General features: G+C 38.1%; 1 protein-coding gene across 1 annotated transcript; it reads left to right on the top strand.

Annotated features, from left to right (window-relative positions):
- Nucleotides 1–490: 490 nt before the first annotated feature.
- Nucleotides 491–8,520, top strand: LOC146456381 (gamma-aminobutyric acid receptor subunit beta-3-like; the record flags this gene model as incomplete). The annotated part of the gene is made up of 7 exons (XM_085093177.1): nt 491–573; nt 1,672–1,739; nt 2,991–3,211; nt 4,206–4,288; nt 5,486–5,614; nt 6,719–7,107; nt 8,171–8,520. Coding segments are annotated over 7 exons (1,303 nt in total), but the record flags the coding sequence as incomplete, so codon positions are not given.
- Nucleotides 8,521–17,763: the final 9,243 nt, after the last annotated feature.

Here is a 17,763-nt window from a genome sequence, read left to right as displayed (position 1 = left end):
ATTTTAAAAATAGAAGCTAGCGGAAATAACTCTTAATTAAAGAAGACTGAACCGATATAGTTTCAACCCACCATAATCATAATATTTTTGTTTCATTTATTATATTTTTTTAAGGGGAATTAGGCTCCTTGAGAAAGTAATTTTTGTTTTATAAAATTGTTTTTATATCCTGAAATATATTAAAAAATAAAAAAAAAACATTTAAATTGGCAAGCTTCGGGGCGCTTTTTTATATTAGTACTAAATAATAGTTCCCCGCCAGACTGTTTTGCTTTGCATTCGTGCCAGGCGCTGGAAAAGTGGCCGTGTTGACATAAATATTGCATTAGATGTAACTCACAGTAATAAAGTTAGCCAAAAAAGATTTGAATGTTGAAGGGAATAAATTAACAATAACTATAAATAAAAGGTATTTTATTTTATTCAAGTGCCTCTCTCGTGCGACAGCAAATACTCCCAACACACAATCAAAACAACTTGTTTTCCGCAGCACGACAGAAGTAGTTGTGAACAAGACTCTACTGGAGCTTCTGTTTTCAGACTATGATAAAGATATCAGACCCAATCAAGGAGGTAGGTTCTTTTTAATACAAGTAATATTAATTCAAAACTGTAAGGGATGAGAAAACTTCACCGATCCCACCTTCATGTATGAGTAGGATAATGACTTCCTTTTAAAGTCAGGAAACTAAAACATAAGCCCAGCCACCTTTAATGAGAGGTGCTTTTTTGTTATTCTTTTGTGACGGAAGGTTTTTCCAATTTCTGGATAACTAGGGACTTTACACTTCTCTGGCGTTCTGAAATAACTGACAACGGGGGAAATTAGACTCAAATGGTCAACTCGCTTGCGGGAAAGAGCTGTCACTCTCTTGAGCCTCAAAAGGGGTACGGGATCAAATCACGAACTGTACGCGCAGCAATGTGAGAAACTAATAACTTGGGTCCAACAGCGTTTATTTCTAGCACTCGTACACCTTCTCGGAGATTTAATCGTACTGGTTATTACAGATGTAATCGCGGATGTAATCTAAGCTAAGTTCTCCTAACACTTTGTTATAAAAGTGATGTTGATCAATGAAGATGATGATGACGAAGACTCAGACGGTGAAGATGATGATAGTGGTGGTAATAAGGAGAAAATAAAGGAAAATTCTGAAATGGGAATGATTGTAAATTATCTTCTCAAATACTCTGACGAAATTCTCATTGTAATTGTTACCACCGTGGCCAAAAAAAGGAGTACGTAAAACTAGGTTTGCTTACTTACCAATTTCGGTGGCATTTTTCACTTAATATATAACCCATTGATCAGAACAACGCAAAGTAAGAGAAAACGTTTTGTAAGGAGTTTCAGTTTATTTTAAAGGTATTTCTGTGTTTTAGCATGTTTGTTTTTTTCTTTTTAGTCTCTTTTGGCCTTGCATTCTTTGACCGAGGAGGCTCAACAATTCACAAAACTATGGTTTCCTTTGGGACTCTTTGACACAATTTATTTGATTTATTTGCTAACGTTGTCTTTCATAAGGTATATTTTGTGTGGGTGGTAAATAAATAAACTGAAATTGAGCAGCTTAATACATGTTTACTTCAGTTAGTTCTCCGACCATCTCAAGTGATGTGCCTCGTGTGAATCTCTTCAATTCCTCTTCTTGTTTGTTTGTTTTTTAGCGGGACCGCTGTTGATCGAAGTTGATTTGTATGTTGAATCATTCGCCAATATTGCTGAGGCCAACATGGTAAGGTGCTGCAAAACTTGTCTCAACGTTTCAGCCATGTATAAATGCTTTAAAAGATAAATTTGTTGTTACTGTAGTTGATTGAGGGACTGGTTATGAAACCTTGCCTAACAAAGGTGCTGCAATTTAGGTTGGAAGGGCCGCAACCGTGCACAACCCTTTGTTTTAACATTCACTCTACGGCTGAATATTTTAACAGGAATGTTTCTATTGGCCAGTTGCTCCAACACATTTCAAAAACTATGTGGTTTGTGGACGGTCAAGGCCAAAAATGTTAACAAAAACATATAATTAACAAAGAAACTTGTTAGGCTTCATAAGCACTCTCCTATGTTAACTTTGGTGTTGCGTATACGTGGATAAATAGTTCTTACGAATATCTAAAGGATCTGACCTACCTTTCTTAATGCATTGAAGAAAACTTATAGCAAATATTTAAATTCCAAGTCAGCCGTCGCTTAGAAAGAGGAACTTTCTGACGCGCATGATGAGGAAACTATGATGCATTTTGAATGTGAAACAACGCCGCATTTTTCCACTCATTGGAGCTTTGAAGACTAAGTAATACAGGCTCTGACGAGTCGTCGACCAGGTGCATGTTGAAAAGGTGTCTCAGTGAGGCCGAAGCCACCAGTTTAATTAAATCTTTGCCACCCCGCCGATCAAACAACAAACCCTTATCCCGGGCCCAGTCGATAGAAGGCAGATTAGCGGTAATCCTCGATCTAAGTACTTTACCGAGGTTTTCACCTCGCTCATTTCTAATTAAAATGTTTTTCAAAGCTAGCTTTAAGCTTATGGCAAAGATTGTCTATGTCAAAAAGGAGGGAAAAGTCATTATCGCATGATTAGTAATTAAACCCGAATCAAAGTTCACATAGCTTATTCGGGCTCTGAACAACTTGGCCCAGGTATGGAATTCAAAATGGGGCGACAGAATAACCTGGCAAACATCGAACCGCGAGTAAGTTTAAAAAACTGGCAAGTCTGACGTGGTTTTCTTATAATTAAAAATTATAATTATAATGCATTCCTTCCTTTCTTCCTTCCTCCTTTCTAGTTCTTTCTTTCTTTCTTTCTTTCTTTCTTTCTTTCTTTCTTTCTTTCTTTCTTTCTAGACCAAGATCCATTTACACAGATGGTTTTCAAACGGTCTGACTTAAATGTACTTAAGAGTTAATGATACAGTAATTCCACTGTCATGAGCTGTATGTCGTACGCTGGATTCACTGGTGTCTTCTTTGTTGGCAGGAGTATACAGTATTTGGTTATTTTCGCCACTATTGGACAGACAAGCGTTTAGCGGGTAAATTCGAAGAAACCATTCAACTTAAAGGATCGACCATTGAGCATGCGTGGACACCCGACACTTACATTAGTAACTCAAGAGAATCGAATTTACGCCAAAAAGATTCAGAAGCCGAAAGCGCTTTTTTCATTTCGCCGAATGGAGACATTTTCTATTCAAAAGGGTGAGTTAAAGGAAAAAAAAGGTGTTTAAAGGGGCCCTGGAAGCTATTTGTAGTGTTGTCCGATGCTGTTGTTCGAATGCCGATTAATGCTACTCAACGCATTTAAAGTTCACCAAGGTTCAGTTTTATCTCGCTAGTTGGAAATGTTTTTAAAGGTCTAATTTCAAATTGAGTCAAAAACTGAAAGGGAAAACATCTTTTGGAAAAAAATCTGTATTGATTAGCAATAAAACTCGAATTAAAGTTCTCAGTAAGCCTTGGTTAGATTAATCGAGTTTTAAGCAACTGAGCTCAGGTTGGTTCAAAGCTGGACCAGCTCCCAGTAGGCACTTTGCAATTTTTCAATAACAGCATCTTACAGGAAAACGTATGGAGATATTAGCTGAAACGCTTTTTAACGCTTTCTGTCCCAGCTACGTCAATAATATTTCAAAAGAATAATCTTTTACAGTGTATTTTTTTGTTGACGATGTCTAGTTTAATTTGTTGAGACGTCAAATTTGGAAAAAGCGTCTGACGCGAGATTTAAGTTGATCGACCCATACCAACAACTTCCAAAATGGTCGATTTTACATTTTTTGTGTTATTTTTTTCCCTACACTCGTCAATAATTCACCAATTGCAAGCCAAGAAACTCATTAAAATCAGAGTAAAGTTTATAGTATGTTTTGAGTTTAACTATTGTCCGTCGCCGTTGTCCACATCACCGAGAAAATGTTATAATTAGTTCTATAGTAGATGGAGTAGAATCAAATATTCAGGCTTTATCATTGCATTCACCCTGCGAACAGAGCCTCTTTTTGTCTTTTTCTTTACTGAGGAGAGCTCGAGAAAAAGAGGCTCTGCCCGAATCGCGTCAACTCTAGCAGTGTGCATAGCATTCAGTACATTGAACTTAAATATTCTGATCATAAATGACTTGATCACATTTATTGAACCTTTAATTTCATACTGAATTTGTTTTCTTTTTCTTCAATTTCTTGCTCTTTCTCAGGGTGAAGATTGTAGCTTCCTGTGACATGATATTGAGAGACTTTCCAATGGATACTCAACAGTGTTTCCTGACTCTGGGCAGCTGTAGGTTTATAACAGATAAACGTGAAAACAATATAGCTGGCAAGGTTTCTTAGGGGCTTTTTACATGGAGGGAGGAAGATCCTAGCACCAGGAAGATCCAAGAAGGCGGAAAAACTTTTCGTTTGCTTTACATGGAGAAATTTCGGCCGAAGTGGTTACCGAGTAAACAAGAAAAAGAAGAATAACTGTCGGGCTTGAGCAGCTGAATGCCCGGCTGCCGCCATGTTTGTTCTTTTTGTCCCTAGTACTAGGATCTTCCGAGTGAAAGTAGTTTACATGGTGCTACATCCAAGTTAAGCATGTAAACTGAATAGAGAAAACATATGGCGCCAGGACTGATCCGCCCTCCAGGATCGCCCTAGTGCTACTGAGGATCTTTCTCCCTCCATGTAAGCAGCTCCTTATCCAAAGCCGGAACTGAAAAGGGAAATAGATCAAGAATTCACCCAATCAGCGCTGAAAACAAACAAATAAGGGGGTTAGTTTCGGTGGTGAGCAGAAACGTATATTTGGTTTATCAACTGAGATAGGCATACATGTATAACTTTCGCTCTGACGAAACGTCATGTTCAGCTCTCGTATCTCTTTACGGTGGCCAAATTAATTTTTTCAACTTAGTTGATAAACAGGCCCAGTATTCTTCAGCGCTGAAAAAAATTGGCCAAAATGAAATACAATGTTAGGTTTATTCACAATTATACGAGTTTATACGTTATTATTTTGCAATCGTCACAAATAAGTTTCCACTTATTTATTTACAAATTTGCATAATCAGACTGACTACTACTTACAATAATAAGGGCTGTGTTAGGCGCACCTTTTTTAATCACTTTTATCTAATTCCCAGATTAAGGTGACTGTCTGCTATCTTTTAATGTCACACACCGTAAATTTATCGTCCCACCTCAAAACTTGACGAAACTAAGGGTGCTTTCCATTTGCAACAACTGGCCAGCCAGACCAGTCTCTTCGTAAACGGAATGTTCTAATTTGAAGGATAAGTTTTTTGCTCGTCCTTCGAGTTTCTTCGAAATAGCGCGTTAAAGTTTCGGAGTGATTATTTTTCAAGATTTTCCAGCACCATTCCTTCAAATTGACGCATTTTATTTACAGACTGGCCGGTCTGGCCTACCAGTTCTGGCAAATTGCAAGTTGAAAGCACACTAAGATTGGAAAAAAATTATTTTCTTGTTTAAGATGGTCACAGCATGAAAGACGTCGTCTACAAGTGGAAGAGTGACAAGGTCACTGTTGAAAAGAGGCAAATCGCGCAGTTCGACATGACACACGCCCAACAAGATTCCTCAGTTATGTCCTTTGTGTCGGGTCAGTGACTTCTTATAATAGTTCCCTGAAATGATCTTGATAGTATATGTTATATTGTCTTAATTAAAAGCTTACGGAAAAAATCTGTGAGACAAAATATTGGCGTACGAAATTCACAATTGTCGAACTTAGAAGATGAAGGTAATTTAATTAAACATGACCGACTTGATATAATCCAGTGTTGTTATGGTGATGCTTATTCGTACAAAAACGAGACTGGAATTCATTCCACTTTTTGACAACGATTAGTGAAGGCAGTGCTTATGGTTCTAGCTTTTGCCAAATTTGAAATTGGTGTGAAATGAGTTTGTAACAATATTGGGCCCATCCAAAAAAATAAAGAAAGAAGGAAAACAAGAAAGAGAGAAAGTAAGAAGGAAAGAAAGAAAAAAAGAAAGAAAGAAAGAAAGAAAGAAAGAAAGAAAGAAAGAAAGAAAGAAAGAAAGAAAGAAAGAAAGAAAGAAGGAAAAAAAGAAAATATGAAAATGTTTATAAGAATTATGAACATTGCACTTTCACACTAGATTACGTTACGTTACGTTACGTTACGCTGTTTTTGTATATTTGTCTTTGTACCCCCACCGGTGCCCCATAAAAGGTGAAAGGAACTTGGCATTAGGCCCCTCCGTATAACCTAAGACCTAACATGTAACTAATTACAGACAATTGTCAAGAAAGAAAGAAAGGAAAGTGAAGAATGACTTAAACAGTTTGCTAGTCTGCTACAATTGCTATAAGAATTAGGAACATTGCACTTTCACACCAGATTACGTTACGTTACGCTGTTTTTGTATATTTGTCTTTGTACACCCACCGGTACCCCATAAAAGGTGAAAGGAGCTTGGCATTAGGCGCCTCTGTTTAAGCTAAGACCAAACGTGTAGCTAATGACAGACAATTGTCAATAAAGAAAGAAAGGAATGAAGGAAGAATTAAAGAGAGGAAAAACGATAGCAGTAATACCCCCGAGAATACAGTTCGTAGTGGACCTGATTAGGGTTAAATCACAGAAAATTGCTGCTCTAAATTGAAAAATGGATAAATATGTACAAGATGTTTCTTTCACGTTTACCAGTTTCTTAAACTGCTTAACCCACCTCACAGGTAACTACTCCCAACTTGTTATCAGCTTCAGCTTCAAACGTCGCATCGGTTATTACGTCATCCAAGTGTATGTACCAGACTCTCTAGTGGTCGCGATAAGCTGGATTGTGTTCTGGTTGGACCAAGACGACATGGGTGGCCGAGTAGGCCTGGGTATCACAACCATACTCACAATAATGTTTTTGCTTGGTTCGGTGAATATGTCCCTTCCCCGAGTGAGTTACCCCAAGGCTATTGATTGGTTCCTCATCGTCTCATTCCTGCTTGTATTTCTCGTTTTGGTGGAGTGTATTATCGTCTACATATTACGTCCAAGAAAGCATGATTCCAAGAAAGGAGCTGATGGCAAAACTCTTGAATCGGATGCGGGTGCGAATGATGATTTTGAGGTAGAAGATATTTGCTATTTAAATTCGAAGATTTGCGATTAGAAAAAAAAAACTGCCAAAATTTAATGAACAAATAGTTTACCTTTAAAAGGAATTATTTAATAAACCTTTTTTTTAAATCACGGAAAGTAGAAAAAAATCGCGAAACTCTGCCATTTATTCGCTGGATAAAATATAAAATCAAAATCGGTAAAAAAAAAGTGTTGTTTAAAGGAACACTGAACGTTTTTGATACATCAAGATCACTGATGGTCTTGATGATCGAAAACGTTTTAAAGCCAACATTTTAGTAAAGTAACTAGTCTAAGACAGTTTATTGTATTTCTTTTTCGAATTTACCACCATATTCACCAAGGGAAGCTCAAAATTATGGTACGAAACACTCAACAAGGGTTTTGCTTTCCCCGACATCTCAATTCGTACGCCGGCATCGCATACTATTTGCAGAAAGTAATGGAAACACTGACTGTCATTATTATTGTCTCCAACAACTTTTTCTTCGGAAAATTGACTTGTGAGTTATCAGTGCCTTTAACTGAGCATCATAAGATGCACTATCAGAACACTGTTTGTTCTGTTCTTTTCCAAAGTATTTCTTCTCACTGGGTTGTGTGTTTATTCGAAATCTCGTGCGCTATCCAGAACATTGGTCCATATCAATCATAACCCGTGATCATTATTAGACTGGTCATTGAATGAGGCAATTCCAGTGTTTTCATTGGTTTAGCGACCGTGGAACATTAGCCATTATAACATATAATAATTATATAATAATAATAATATAATTAAGTGGTCTTCTCTTCGTTCTTGTTTAATAAAAGCAACAAGATCTAGTAATATTCCTTAGTTGTTTTTAATGAAACAATTATTCCAATCACGCTTTTAGTCACTGAGCGCTCATAAGTATAATCGTTGAATGGATCATGGCAACTTGCAGCACATTTATCAATTTAAAATAGAAATAAGAGACAGTTGGCAGTATCGTTATTTTTATGCAACTAATTAACCCTTAACTGCTTGGGCTAATGTGCCCTTGGCATTTTTTTCTTTTTATGTCTTGCAGTTTTGCCTTGCCACAGGCGAGCGCAGCGAACCAGAGAAGCTCTTGAAGAAACGTCGAATACTCAACCTTGAGAGGTTGCTTAGTACCAGCGAACCGGTGATTTTTAAGGGCAGCGAATTAAATGGTGAAGTTCCTTTTCTGCCAGAAAGAGATGCTGAGAAACAGATGATCGAAAAGTCGACTGCGCATGCTCAAATGAAAGTTAAGTCTCCTGGTGGATGCAGACCATGTGAAATTGGAATGATAATTGATGTGACATCACGTTTTTTGTTCCCATTTAGCTTTGTTATGTTTAATTTCTTTTACTGGCATCACTATTTAACCAAATAACTATGTCAAGGTCAGATTTCCCGGATTTAGTATCATTATGGCTTAAAATATTAACGATTTGCCAGGAAAAGTATAAACCTTAAACGAGAGAAAACAATGAAATCTAGAGAGGACTGTACCAGCTATATCCACGATATGCAAAACTAATGCATTTTCCTTAGAGTCTACAAAGTATGATTTCCGAATCTCCACTCTTGGAAAAATTAGCGTTAAATTTAATTGTCAAGAAGAAACGAGTAGAATTTATACTCTGTTGTGTAATTACGTAAAGTTCATCACGTTTCTGGCACGAGACAAAGAGTTAATTGATTCATTGATAGTTCTCGTTAAAAAACTTAATATATGTATAAGTTTTAAAATTTAAAAAAGTTCTCTAATGTTCAGCTAGTGATAAGCAAGGGGCAGGGCAAAATTTAGGCCCCGAAAAGGAATCGATCCCAGGACCTACTGTTCCGTTGCTCTTGAGTTCGGTTGTCGAAATTGCCGCACAGGAAGGACGCCGGTGCTCCAGCAACTCAGCTAACCGGGGGCATTTACATAAGGGGTATCGAATGTTCCCTAAATGTTTCTAGTGCTCGCAAAATTTGCCTTTTGCTTGATTTGGTCGCAAAAATTAAACGAGAGCTCGCTTGCTAGTGCTTGCAAAAGTTTCGCGATTGCTCGCATGCTGGGATTCTCGTTAAAGTTTGCTCGATTGCTCGTAATTTCATAAATCGTGCTTTGTAGATTTTTTGATACAGAATTAAATGTATCTCTACGTGGTAGTAAACTTCAATGAATCTGGCTGTCAAGTTCATTTGAAAGCACACGACAATAACACAGTTTAACGCACACAAACGCACGACGTTTATATGCGAAAAAAAATAAAAATAAAGAAAGAAAAGATCTGAGAACGAATCTCACTATACAATGTGCTCTTTTTATGCTGTTCAGATCATGAAGAGCCTACAAATAATTAATTTACATACTTGCCCCATTTTCTAGAGCCGGCTCAGTTAATTTACTATTTGATTTGTATTTTTTTTCCAATTTATAAATATATTCTTCAGTTTGAAAGAAGTCCAGTAAAAGTCTGGTTTATAGCGTTTTTTCTGCAGTAATAAATGCACATTTTAGTGATAATTATAATGTGGGAGAGAAGATCATCCTTTGCTTTGCCAAAAACCTAACATCTTTAATATTAACATTAGATTGCAAATTTCGCTTTGTCCCATGATCGTCCCAAGTTGAGCAATTAGATGACTTTTTAACTTTAAAATTTATTAATATTTCAATTTTTTAAGGAGAACTATCAATAAATGAGCACATAGCAACGAATTTTGTAAACTTGTTTATTGTCCGGCAAAGTTCTTATGATCATACAAAGGCTTCATTAGCGAGTTTTAAGTGTATATGACACGAAATATTTTATTACCTTTAGTTATTAGGAAGAGCTTTCAAAATGATGAAGAATGGCATTTATTTCATTGCAATAGCATTCTTGGTTGCTGAGTTATTCAAGATTTAGGTTTATGCAAATTAGACAACTTGTGACGTCACAAGGTGGACACAAAATGAAGGGAAATCACAAAATTTGGAATATCTGTGCAAATACTACATCTACAGGGTTGAAATTTTGCAGGGTTGATGTGCTGACAGAATTACACATTGTGATAGTGGCTATGATGTCACCATAGTAACGTACTCGTTACCAGACCTCTACCTTCCCAAAATGACAAATGCCTTATTTATTGCTCCACAGTCAAACAGAATTTCTTATTCTTGTGCTGTGTAATGTCCATATTCGCTCACACCCACTGAATAAACATCAAGAGCAAATAGCGCTTCTTGGGAAGGGAAACTCTGATTTTATCCTTTGGATGTGAGGGCCCATTGTGTTGCCATGGAAATGTCACAGTGAATCATATCATGAGACTTTGTGATGAGTATAACAACTCTACAAAGTTTCAGTTCTATACAGAAAAAGGCTTAAGAGATATTCCATTTTTTGTTATTTTACATCATTTTGTGCCCACCTTGTGACGTCACAAGTCCTCTAATTTGCATAAACCTAAATTTTGAATAACTCGGCAACCAAGAATGCTATTGCAATAAAATAAATGCCATTCTTCATCATTTTGAAAGCTCTTCCTAATAAGCTAATAAAAGATTTCGCGTCATATACACTTTAACAAGGTAACTAAACCCCCCCCCCCCCCCCCCCCTTTTTTGTGCGTCTTTAGAGTACAAATTTCGTTCCCGTTAGGATGTGGACAGCAAACATACGTTCAAAAATGTCTAATGTGTTGACTTGAATATCAATCATGTACTGATGTGATTTCATTTTATAGTCAATACCAGTTGTAAATTGTTAGCTGGTATCAGGTTGTGTTCGTTTATTTCAGAGTAACAGTCAAAGATAGTCCGATTCTTTTGGTAAATCCCTCCATCAATTAGAGAGGGTTAAATAGTAAAAAAAACCTAGCTGACGCCGAGCAATTAAGAGAGAACGCGACGGTAAAGGTTGGATGGAGGGGACCACATGCCCAGCTGACGCATGCGTAATGAGTTTGTACGGAGAGATGCACCATGAAATTAAATGAATTAACTTAATTAATTTAATTTAACAGCGTATAAGGCGCAAATATCTATATAAATATATTCAAATGCGCCATCCTAATAATAATAACATTAAAAAATAAACTTATGGCTAAAATTTAGAAACAGTCTAAGCTAAAAATGCCTTCTCAAAAAGGTGAGTCTTCAGCTTTCTCTTAAAAGTATCAATAGAAGTGAATTCCCTGACAAGTCTCGGCAGAGCGTTCCATAACTTAGGTGCAGCGAACACAAAGGCTCTCCCGGATAACTAAGCAAGGTGCTGTCGTTAGAACTTCTTAATTAAGTTATATCTGGACACAGGCTTAGAAATGAATAAATAAATATATCAAGCATATATATTAAGAAAAAAAATCTCGGGAACATTACAGAGAACTAGCAATCATTTCGAAAAACTTTTTTCCGTGACAATTAACTGACGTTGCGACAAAAATAATATTCAATCTCGAGCCTCGTTCTCAGGCCTCAACGTTCAAAACGGGTGACGTCACATTCGATTGTACGACAAGGACGACTGAGGTCGAGGCTGACTGTGTTTTTTTTTTAGAATGCACTTTGTTAGTTAAACCCAAGAGAGGCTTCATCCTCTCTTGTTAAACCTTAATCGGGGAAAAGTTAGTTAAGTTAAATCATAATCTGGGAAAAACAGCTTACGATTCTAAAAATAATGTGAGCTCTTCCGAGTAAGGTTGATTTCTGAAGAACATTGTTGAAATATTTAATGCCTATCTGTTCCAGATAGCTGGTAAGTTGAGTCAAGTTGTCTCCAGCGATCCGATTATTATTAGCATTATCTTCATCTTGGAGATAGATACCACCCACATCCTGGCGATCTCTACTACCGTTCTGAGTAGGTACTCTGATAGTGATAATAACACTTTTTGTTATATTAATTCCTAAGGGGAAAAAATAAAATACTGAGCTAACTGGCGACTTACCGGTCTAGCGTTAGCGCAATCGTAAGAATCCATAAAAACGTTTTAAACAACTTTATTGCGGAGAATTCACGAAGTAAACACATTACAAAACGAAAAGAAAATAAATACAAAAATTCCATTACAAGTGAATGCCCAGGTGGGAGGAGAGCGAACGAGACCAAATGGTCCATATGAGGCACTCCCTCCTCACCCAATAATAGCACGAGAAAAAAAATCATAAAAAGTGCAAGCTACTTAATAAAAATTAATAATCCAACTGATTTATTTCGACCGGTGACAGCTGCAGTCACTGTAAATTGATCAAGAGCCATTGATATCCAGCTCGAACACTGGAATTAAGAGGGGAGAGTGCTAAGACGTGTGAGCTGCATGGAAAACGTTTCGTGGGGGTTTCTGCGTTTTCTCTTCTTATCCGCTACCCCACCCTTTTTCGCGGTCAAAAAAAGTGAAAAACGTCGAAGCAGGTCCGTTACTGAAATGTAATCAAATGATAGATAGAGCCCAGATCAGGAAAATGCCTAGGAAATGTAATAGTGCCCCACAGTTAAATGATGTTAGTTTTGCAAGAAGAAGTCTGTAAAAATTGAGAGTCATTGTTCTACAATCAGTGGCGTATCTAGGAGAGGGTTCCCCCTTTTTATCGATACCGAGGCTCGTAAGGCTGGTTCACATGAGCAACGCAAACGCCAGCGCAAGAGACGTTCACACGTCGAATGCAAACGCAAACAGAATGAGATACGCACGCGCATTTCAGTACTTTAAGATGGCGGCAATCTTGTTCTCAGAGTCCGCGTTACCCTAGAACAGCAGTCGGGAAGCGAGGACTCTGGGAACGAGATAAAAGATGGCGGACGAAGGCGATGTTTTAGGGTTGTTTTTCTTTCTCGTTCTCGACCGTCGTCTGTTAAGGCGAAGGCGCCAAATGCAAAGGCATACCGTTTTCTAGCCCCACTTCTCTTACTACATCACTCCATACAAGTTGCTTCTTGTTTTTTTATTTGAATCCGCTGCAACTTTTTTCTTAAAGCACAGGATATTTTCTGACACTCTCTGCTAGTTTTTCATCGCACGAGGACGCCATCTTGATTTGAACTTAAACCGCAGAGGCATGGAACGAGTGCTGTTCATCTTGCGTTTGCGTTTGCGTTTGCGTTTGCATTGCTCCGGTTCACACGTGTGAAATGCAAATGCAAGCGCAAATGCAAGCGCAAGGAAATGAAAAATTTTCCATTTCTTGCGTTGGCGCTTGCCGTTGTGGTAGTTCACACGTATGTTTGCTTGCGCTTGCGCTTGCATTTGCCCTTGCGTTTGCGTTGCTCGTGTGAACCAGCCTGTAGGGCCGAGTCACTGATAGATTTCGTTTCGTTTCAGGAAGAGGAACAATTGCGAGTGTTCGAGAGCAGGCCCACCACTTACCTCGGACACTGGCGATCGAAGGATGTACTCTGACTAACAAACTGTGACTAAGTTTGAGACGCACGTACCAGCTCAATGCTCAAACATCTTATCCCTGGTGTTTATGTGGTACCTTTCTAACTGTTTCATCTCAGTGTTTTAAAGGCACGGAAAAAAAGATGCAACATCGTCGAAAATTGTTGAATCCAACATGTTGCACTCGTTTGGCCACCATTTTGCATGATGTTGGATGATGTTGAACGAAGTTTCATTTCCATCAAACTTAACATCGTCCAACATTTCTTTTTTTATCAGATGCGAACAACAATGTTGCATTCGTTCTGCCACCATGTCAGTCAACATTGTTGAATGCGCTCATGCCCACTAAGCCGACGTTGCAAGTATCTGTATCCATGGCGATGCTTTCTTGTTTATGTGTTTCGGGCGTTGCCGTGTGAGCGTTCAAACTAAAGCATGGCGAACGACGAAAGCTTAAACACAAGCGATCTCTCTTCAAATAATAAGAGAAAGGGCAAAGAGGTAAGTTGAAACTGCAAAACCAGGAAAACTTGAAGATGGTCCGACGCAGACGTCGATCGGTCTCGCGCCATTTTTGGGCAAACCAATATGACCGGGTTTTGCTTTCTAACGATTCTGGGTAGATTTCGGTCCCAGACACTGAGTCCAAGTGTTGCATCAAAATATGTTGCATTCGTTTGCCCACCTCGTTCGACATTGTGCAACATCTTCCAACAATGTTGGAGGCTGTTGCAATCGTTTGGCCGGGCTTCAAGAGAGCCCAAGGCAGTTACTTTTATAGTTGCGCTAGTACTTGCGTAAAACTGTCAAAACCAGAATTCAGTTGAGTTTTCGATAGTTAAGGTTACTCCAAACCTTCGCGGGTGCCTTCCCGAAAAAAATTCGTACGCCCGTTGTTTTTTAGGAAACCACCACAATCTATATATCAATAAAAAGCTTATTTAATGCAAAATTCGATAAAATTATAAGCCATTTTGGTTATTCCTCTGCTAAGGCGAAGGAAGCCGGTAAACAGGAAAATGATAGAGCGCCATTTCGTCGAATTAATCGGGTATCAAACGTGATCTCTGACGAAATTTTGCTGCACAGTGTTAATCAAAAATCATCAATCTCTCAAAGTGTGTGAGCATTTCCCCGTATTCCTATTGGTTTTCTTTTAATATATCTGTCAAGTTCCAGTAAAAATGAATCAGTTGCAAACGTGTTGCGTTTCGAGGCCGCCAGGAGGGTAGTATTTGATTTAAAAAAAAAAAAGCTGACACCCTTTTGTTCCTCGTTGTCAAGTTAACTTTCGGGCCAAATTTCACGAAATTCCGTCAATTCTACATACCCTATTAATTCATTTGAAGAGGAGGCATCTTGCAGAAATCGTATTGCGAGTTTTCGTCTTCTAAAGATTTAGAAGCATGTCACGCCTTCTCGGAGAATTATGTCAACACCGGGCTCACTCTGTGAGCCGCCAGCCAATAACATAGTAGAACCCCTGACGTTCACAGGAAGCAAAATGGTGCTTCGCGGGAAAGTTATAATTTTTCAGTCATGTTTTTCCCAGTTAGCTTCTGCGAGCACGTTTTCGGTATTACCTAGGAGAAAAAAACGTTTAACAAGAAAAGAAACGAAAAGAAAAGAAGATAAACCGACAAGCAAGCGCCAATGCAGCATCATAGGGAGGCACTAGTGGCCGACATCAAAGCTATCGGCCGCGAGTTTTGTTTGTGTTCAGTAACATTGCAAGTCTTCGAATTGATGAGCGTATTTTGGTTTATAAACCAAGATGTGCAAGAATACTACAACCCCCAAAGGCAATCTCGTACACTTAGCCAGGCTCGACGATGTAATAAATGAGGTTTAAAAGCATGGTTTTATTTTTTTTTTATTTGTTGAATATGTCGAGAGATACGACTTTTCAAACCGTTTTGCCGGGTTACATTAAAATGAGTGACGCATAATTTCATACGCGTTCCACATGATAAAAACTCGCTTCCATTTTTCAATTGAAAATGAAGTTCTTATAAACAGTCTTTTATATAATATTGAAACTACAATATATAAGGTTTTTAAATTAATGTAAGTACATTTACAGCAATAACAACATAAGAGTTGCACAGTTTCAAGGTGAAATCAGTAAAAAGTACAAGTGCGCAGCGTGAATCGTGAACTTGTAAACAAAACCGGAAACGAAAGTTTACGCAATTATTTTTCAATAAAAAGCAAACGGGCATAATAATATATTATTGCATCTCATAGCACATTTCAATAGCTTTACTTTGGTGCAAGAACGAGAATTTTACGAGGATTCAATCCCGAGCTATAGATTTTTGAACATTTTCCATCTTAAGTCTCACGTAACAAGCATCAACAGAGAGGCCGTTACGCGCACTGGAGATGTAAGAAAAACTAAACGTGTAGCTACTTTCGGTAGTGCGTTTTCAAATAGTTTACTAAATAACGTTTTAAAGCATGGGTTTCTTCCGTTCAATAGTTCAAAAGATATGAATTTTCAAACTTTTGGTTACACGTTAATGACTGACGCATAATTTCCATGCGTGCAAGATAATAAAAAACTCGCTTGAATTTTTCAAATGAAAATGAAGTTCAAATCGACATTCTATTATACTAGATTGAAAATAGAATATATAAGGCTTTCAATATCAATTAAACTACATTTATAGCATTAAAAGGATAGGAGTTTCCCACTTTTCAAGTTGAATCAGTGAATAGAAGAAGTACGCCTGTGTCTTTTCACTTGTAGCATCGCGTTTTTGAGTTCTCTTTCGAGGAGCTCGTTTACAGCTTTCTCAGGAGCCTTCGTATGTGCAGTCCACGAAACATTGCTCACTGGTCTAGGAAGATTCAAGATACTTAGCACCTTCTGTGATGCAAAGTGATAAGAAATTGACTTGCCTATTTCCAAAACCACAGCACTCAAACTCGAGTGTAAACAAAAAATGCTAATAAACTGAAATGAAGCCGTTGCTGCGAAAAGATCGCTGGGGAGTCCACGCCTTACAGAGATTATGTCACCTTGAAAACTTATTAACTTTTTTACGAAAATACCTTTTTCTCAATGTTCTCGCGCGTGTTTCAAGATTTTAAATAATTTGTTTTTGAAAATGTAAGCTTAAGTAATTAACTTTAGTTTGATCGAAAAATAAACATTCGGCAAAAAGTAGCCCCTCGAAGGTTTGGAGTAACCTTAAAGGCCAAGTAGTACTGGCGACATTTTCTTGCAAATTGCCGCATACCAAATTTTGGGTTGCAAGTTGCGATTATTTACTCTTCGAATTACTATCTGCGCGCGCAACAAATTTTCATGTTACAGAAAGTAGACACTATTTCTGCGCGAAGGTGGTAGACGGGTAGGTTGAAACTGCAAGACCAGGAAAAGCTTGAAGATGGTCCGACACGGTCCGACACGGTCCGACACGGTCCGACAGCGTGGTCGAGTAGTTAGGGCTGGTAATCTGGAGGTCCCTGGTTCAAGTCCCGCTCTGACCGCTAGCTGGAGTTGTTTCTCGGTAGCCCCGAGTTCAACTCCTCGGCTGCGCTTGTAAATAGCCAGATGGTCTGCCTCCTGCCAGTTGGGATTTTTAACTATGTTATTTTCAACTTAAATTATTTCTTTGTGAAATTTAATGCTCGGCCCCACTAGCACTTGTGCTATAAACACTGCCGAGGGTAAATAAAAGTTATTATTTATTTATTTATTTATTTATTTATTTTAGAATGGGCAAAAAACAAAACAACAACAACAACAAAAAAAAACAATCCTAACTTACTGTGCAACCTTTGTTGCGCAACAAGTTGCTTACTTGGCTTTAATGATAACCTTCAAGATTTATTTATTTATTTATTTAGCTTTGTCCAATGTGGACAGGGATACCGCAACAGCTAAGGCCAATTACTGCGGAACCGGGATATACGGAATATACGCACAAAGACCAGACCACAACACCGGGAACTACGTCCCCTACTCTTTGCGAACAGTGAGTGGGTTCTTTAACGTCCCACAGAGTTATTTACAAACAAGGTTTGTGAGACGGGGCCTACGGTTTATCGTCCTTAACCGAGAAGATATCACACAAGAGTCGCCACCGACCTAACACAACCACAGACTGACTGCTGAACACTCATCTTTCGATGGGAAAGGAGATACCACAATGTTTAAAAGCTTTAATAAGTGGATTTCTGCGTATGTGGAAATTTGTTTACATAATTTTCAGACTATTACACTCCTGTGAAATTTGCATGAACACAAAAGCTGTACTATCACATTAAAATATTTTTCTCCCAAAG

The sequence above is a fragment of the Pavona decussata genome, unplaced genomic scaffold (assembly GCF_977016875.1).
Source record: "Pavona decussata unplaced genomic scaffold, jaPavDecu1.1 SCAFFOLD_255, whole genome shotgun sequence".
NCBI lineage: Eukaryota > Metazoa > Cnidaria > Anthozoa > Scleractinia > Agariciidae > Pavona > Pavona decussata.
This window is presented reverse-complemented; position numbering and strand designations above follow the sequence as displayed.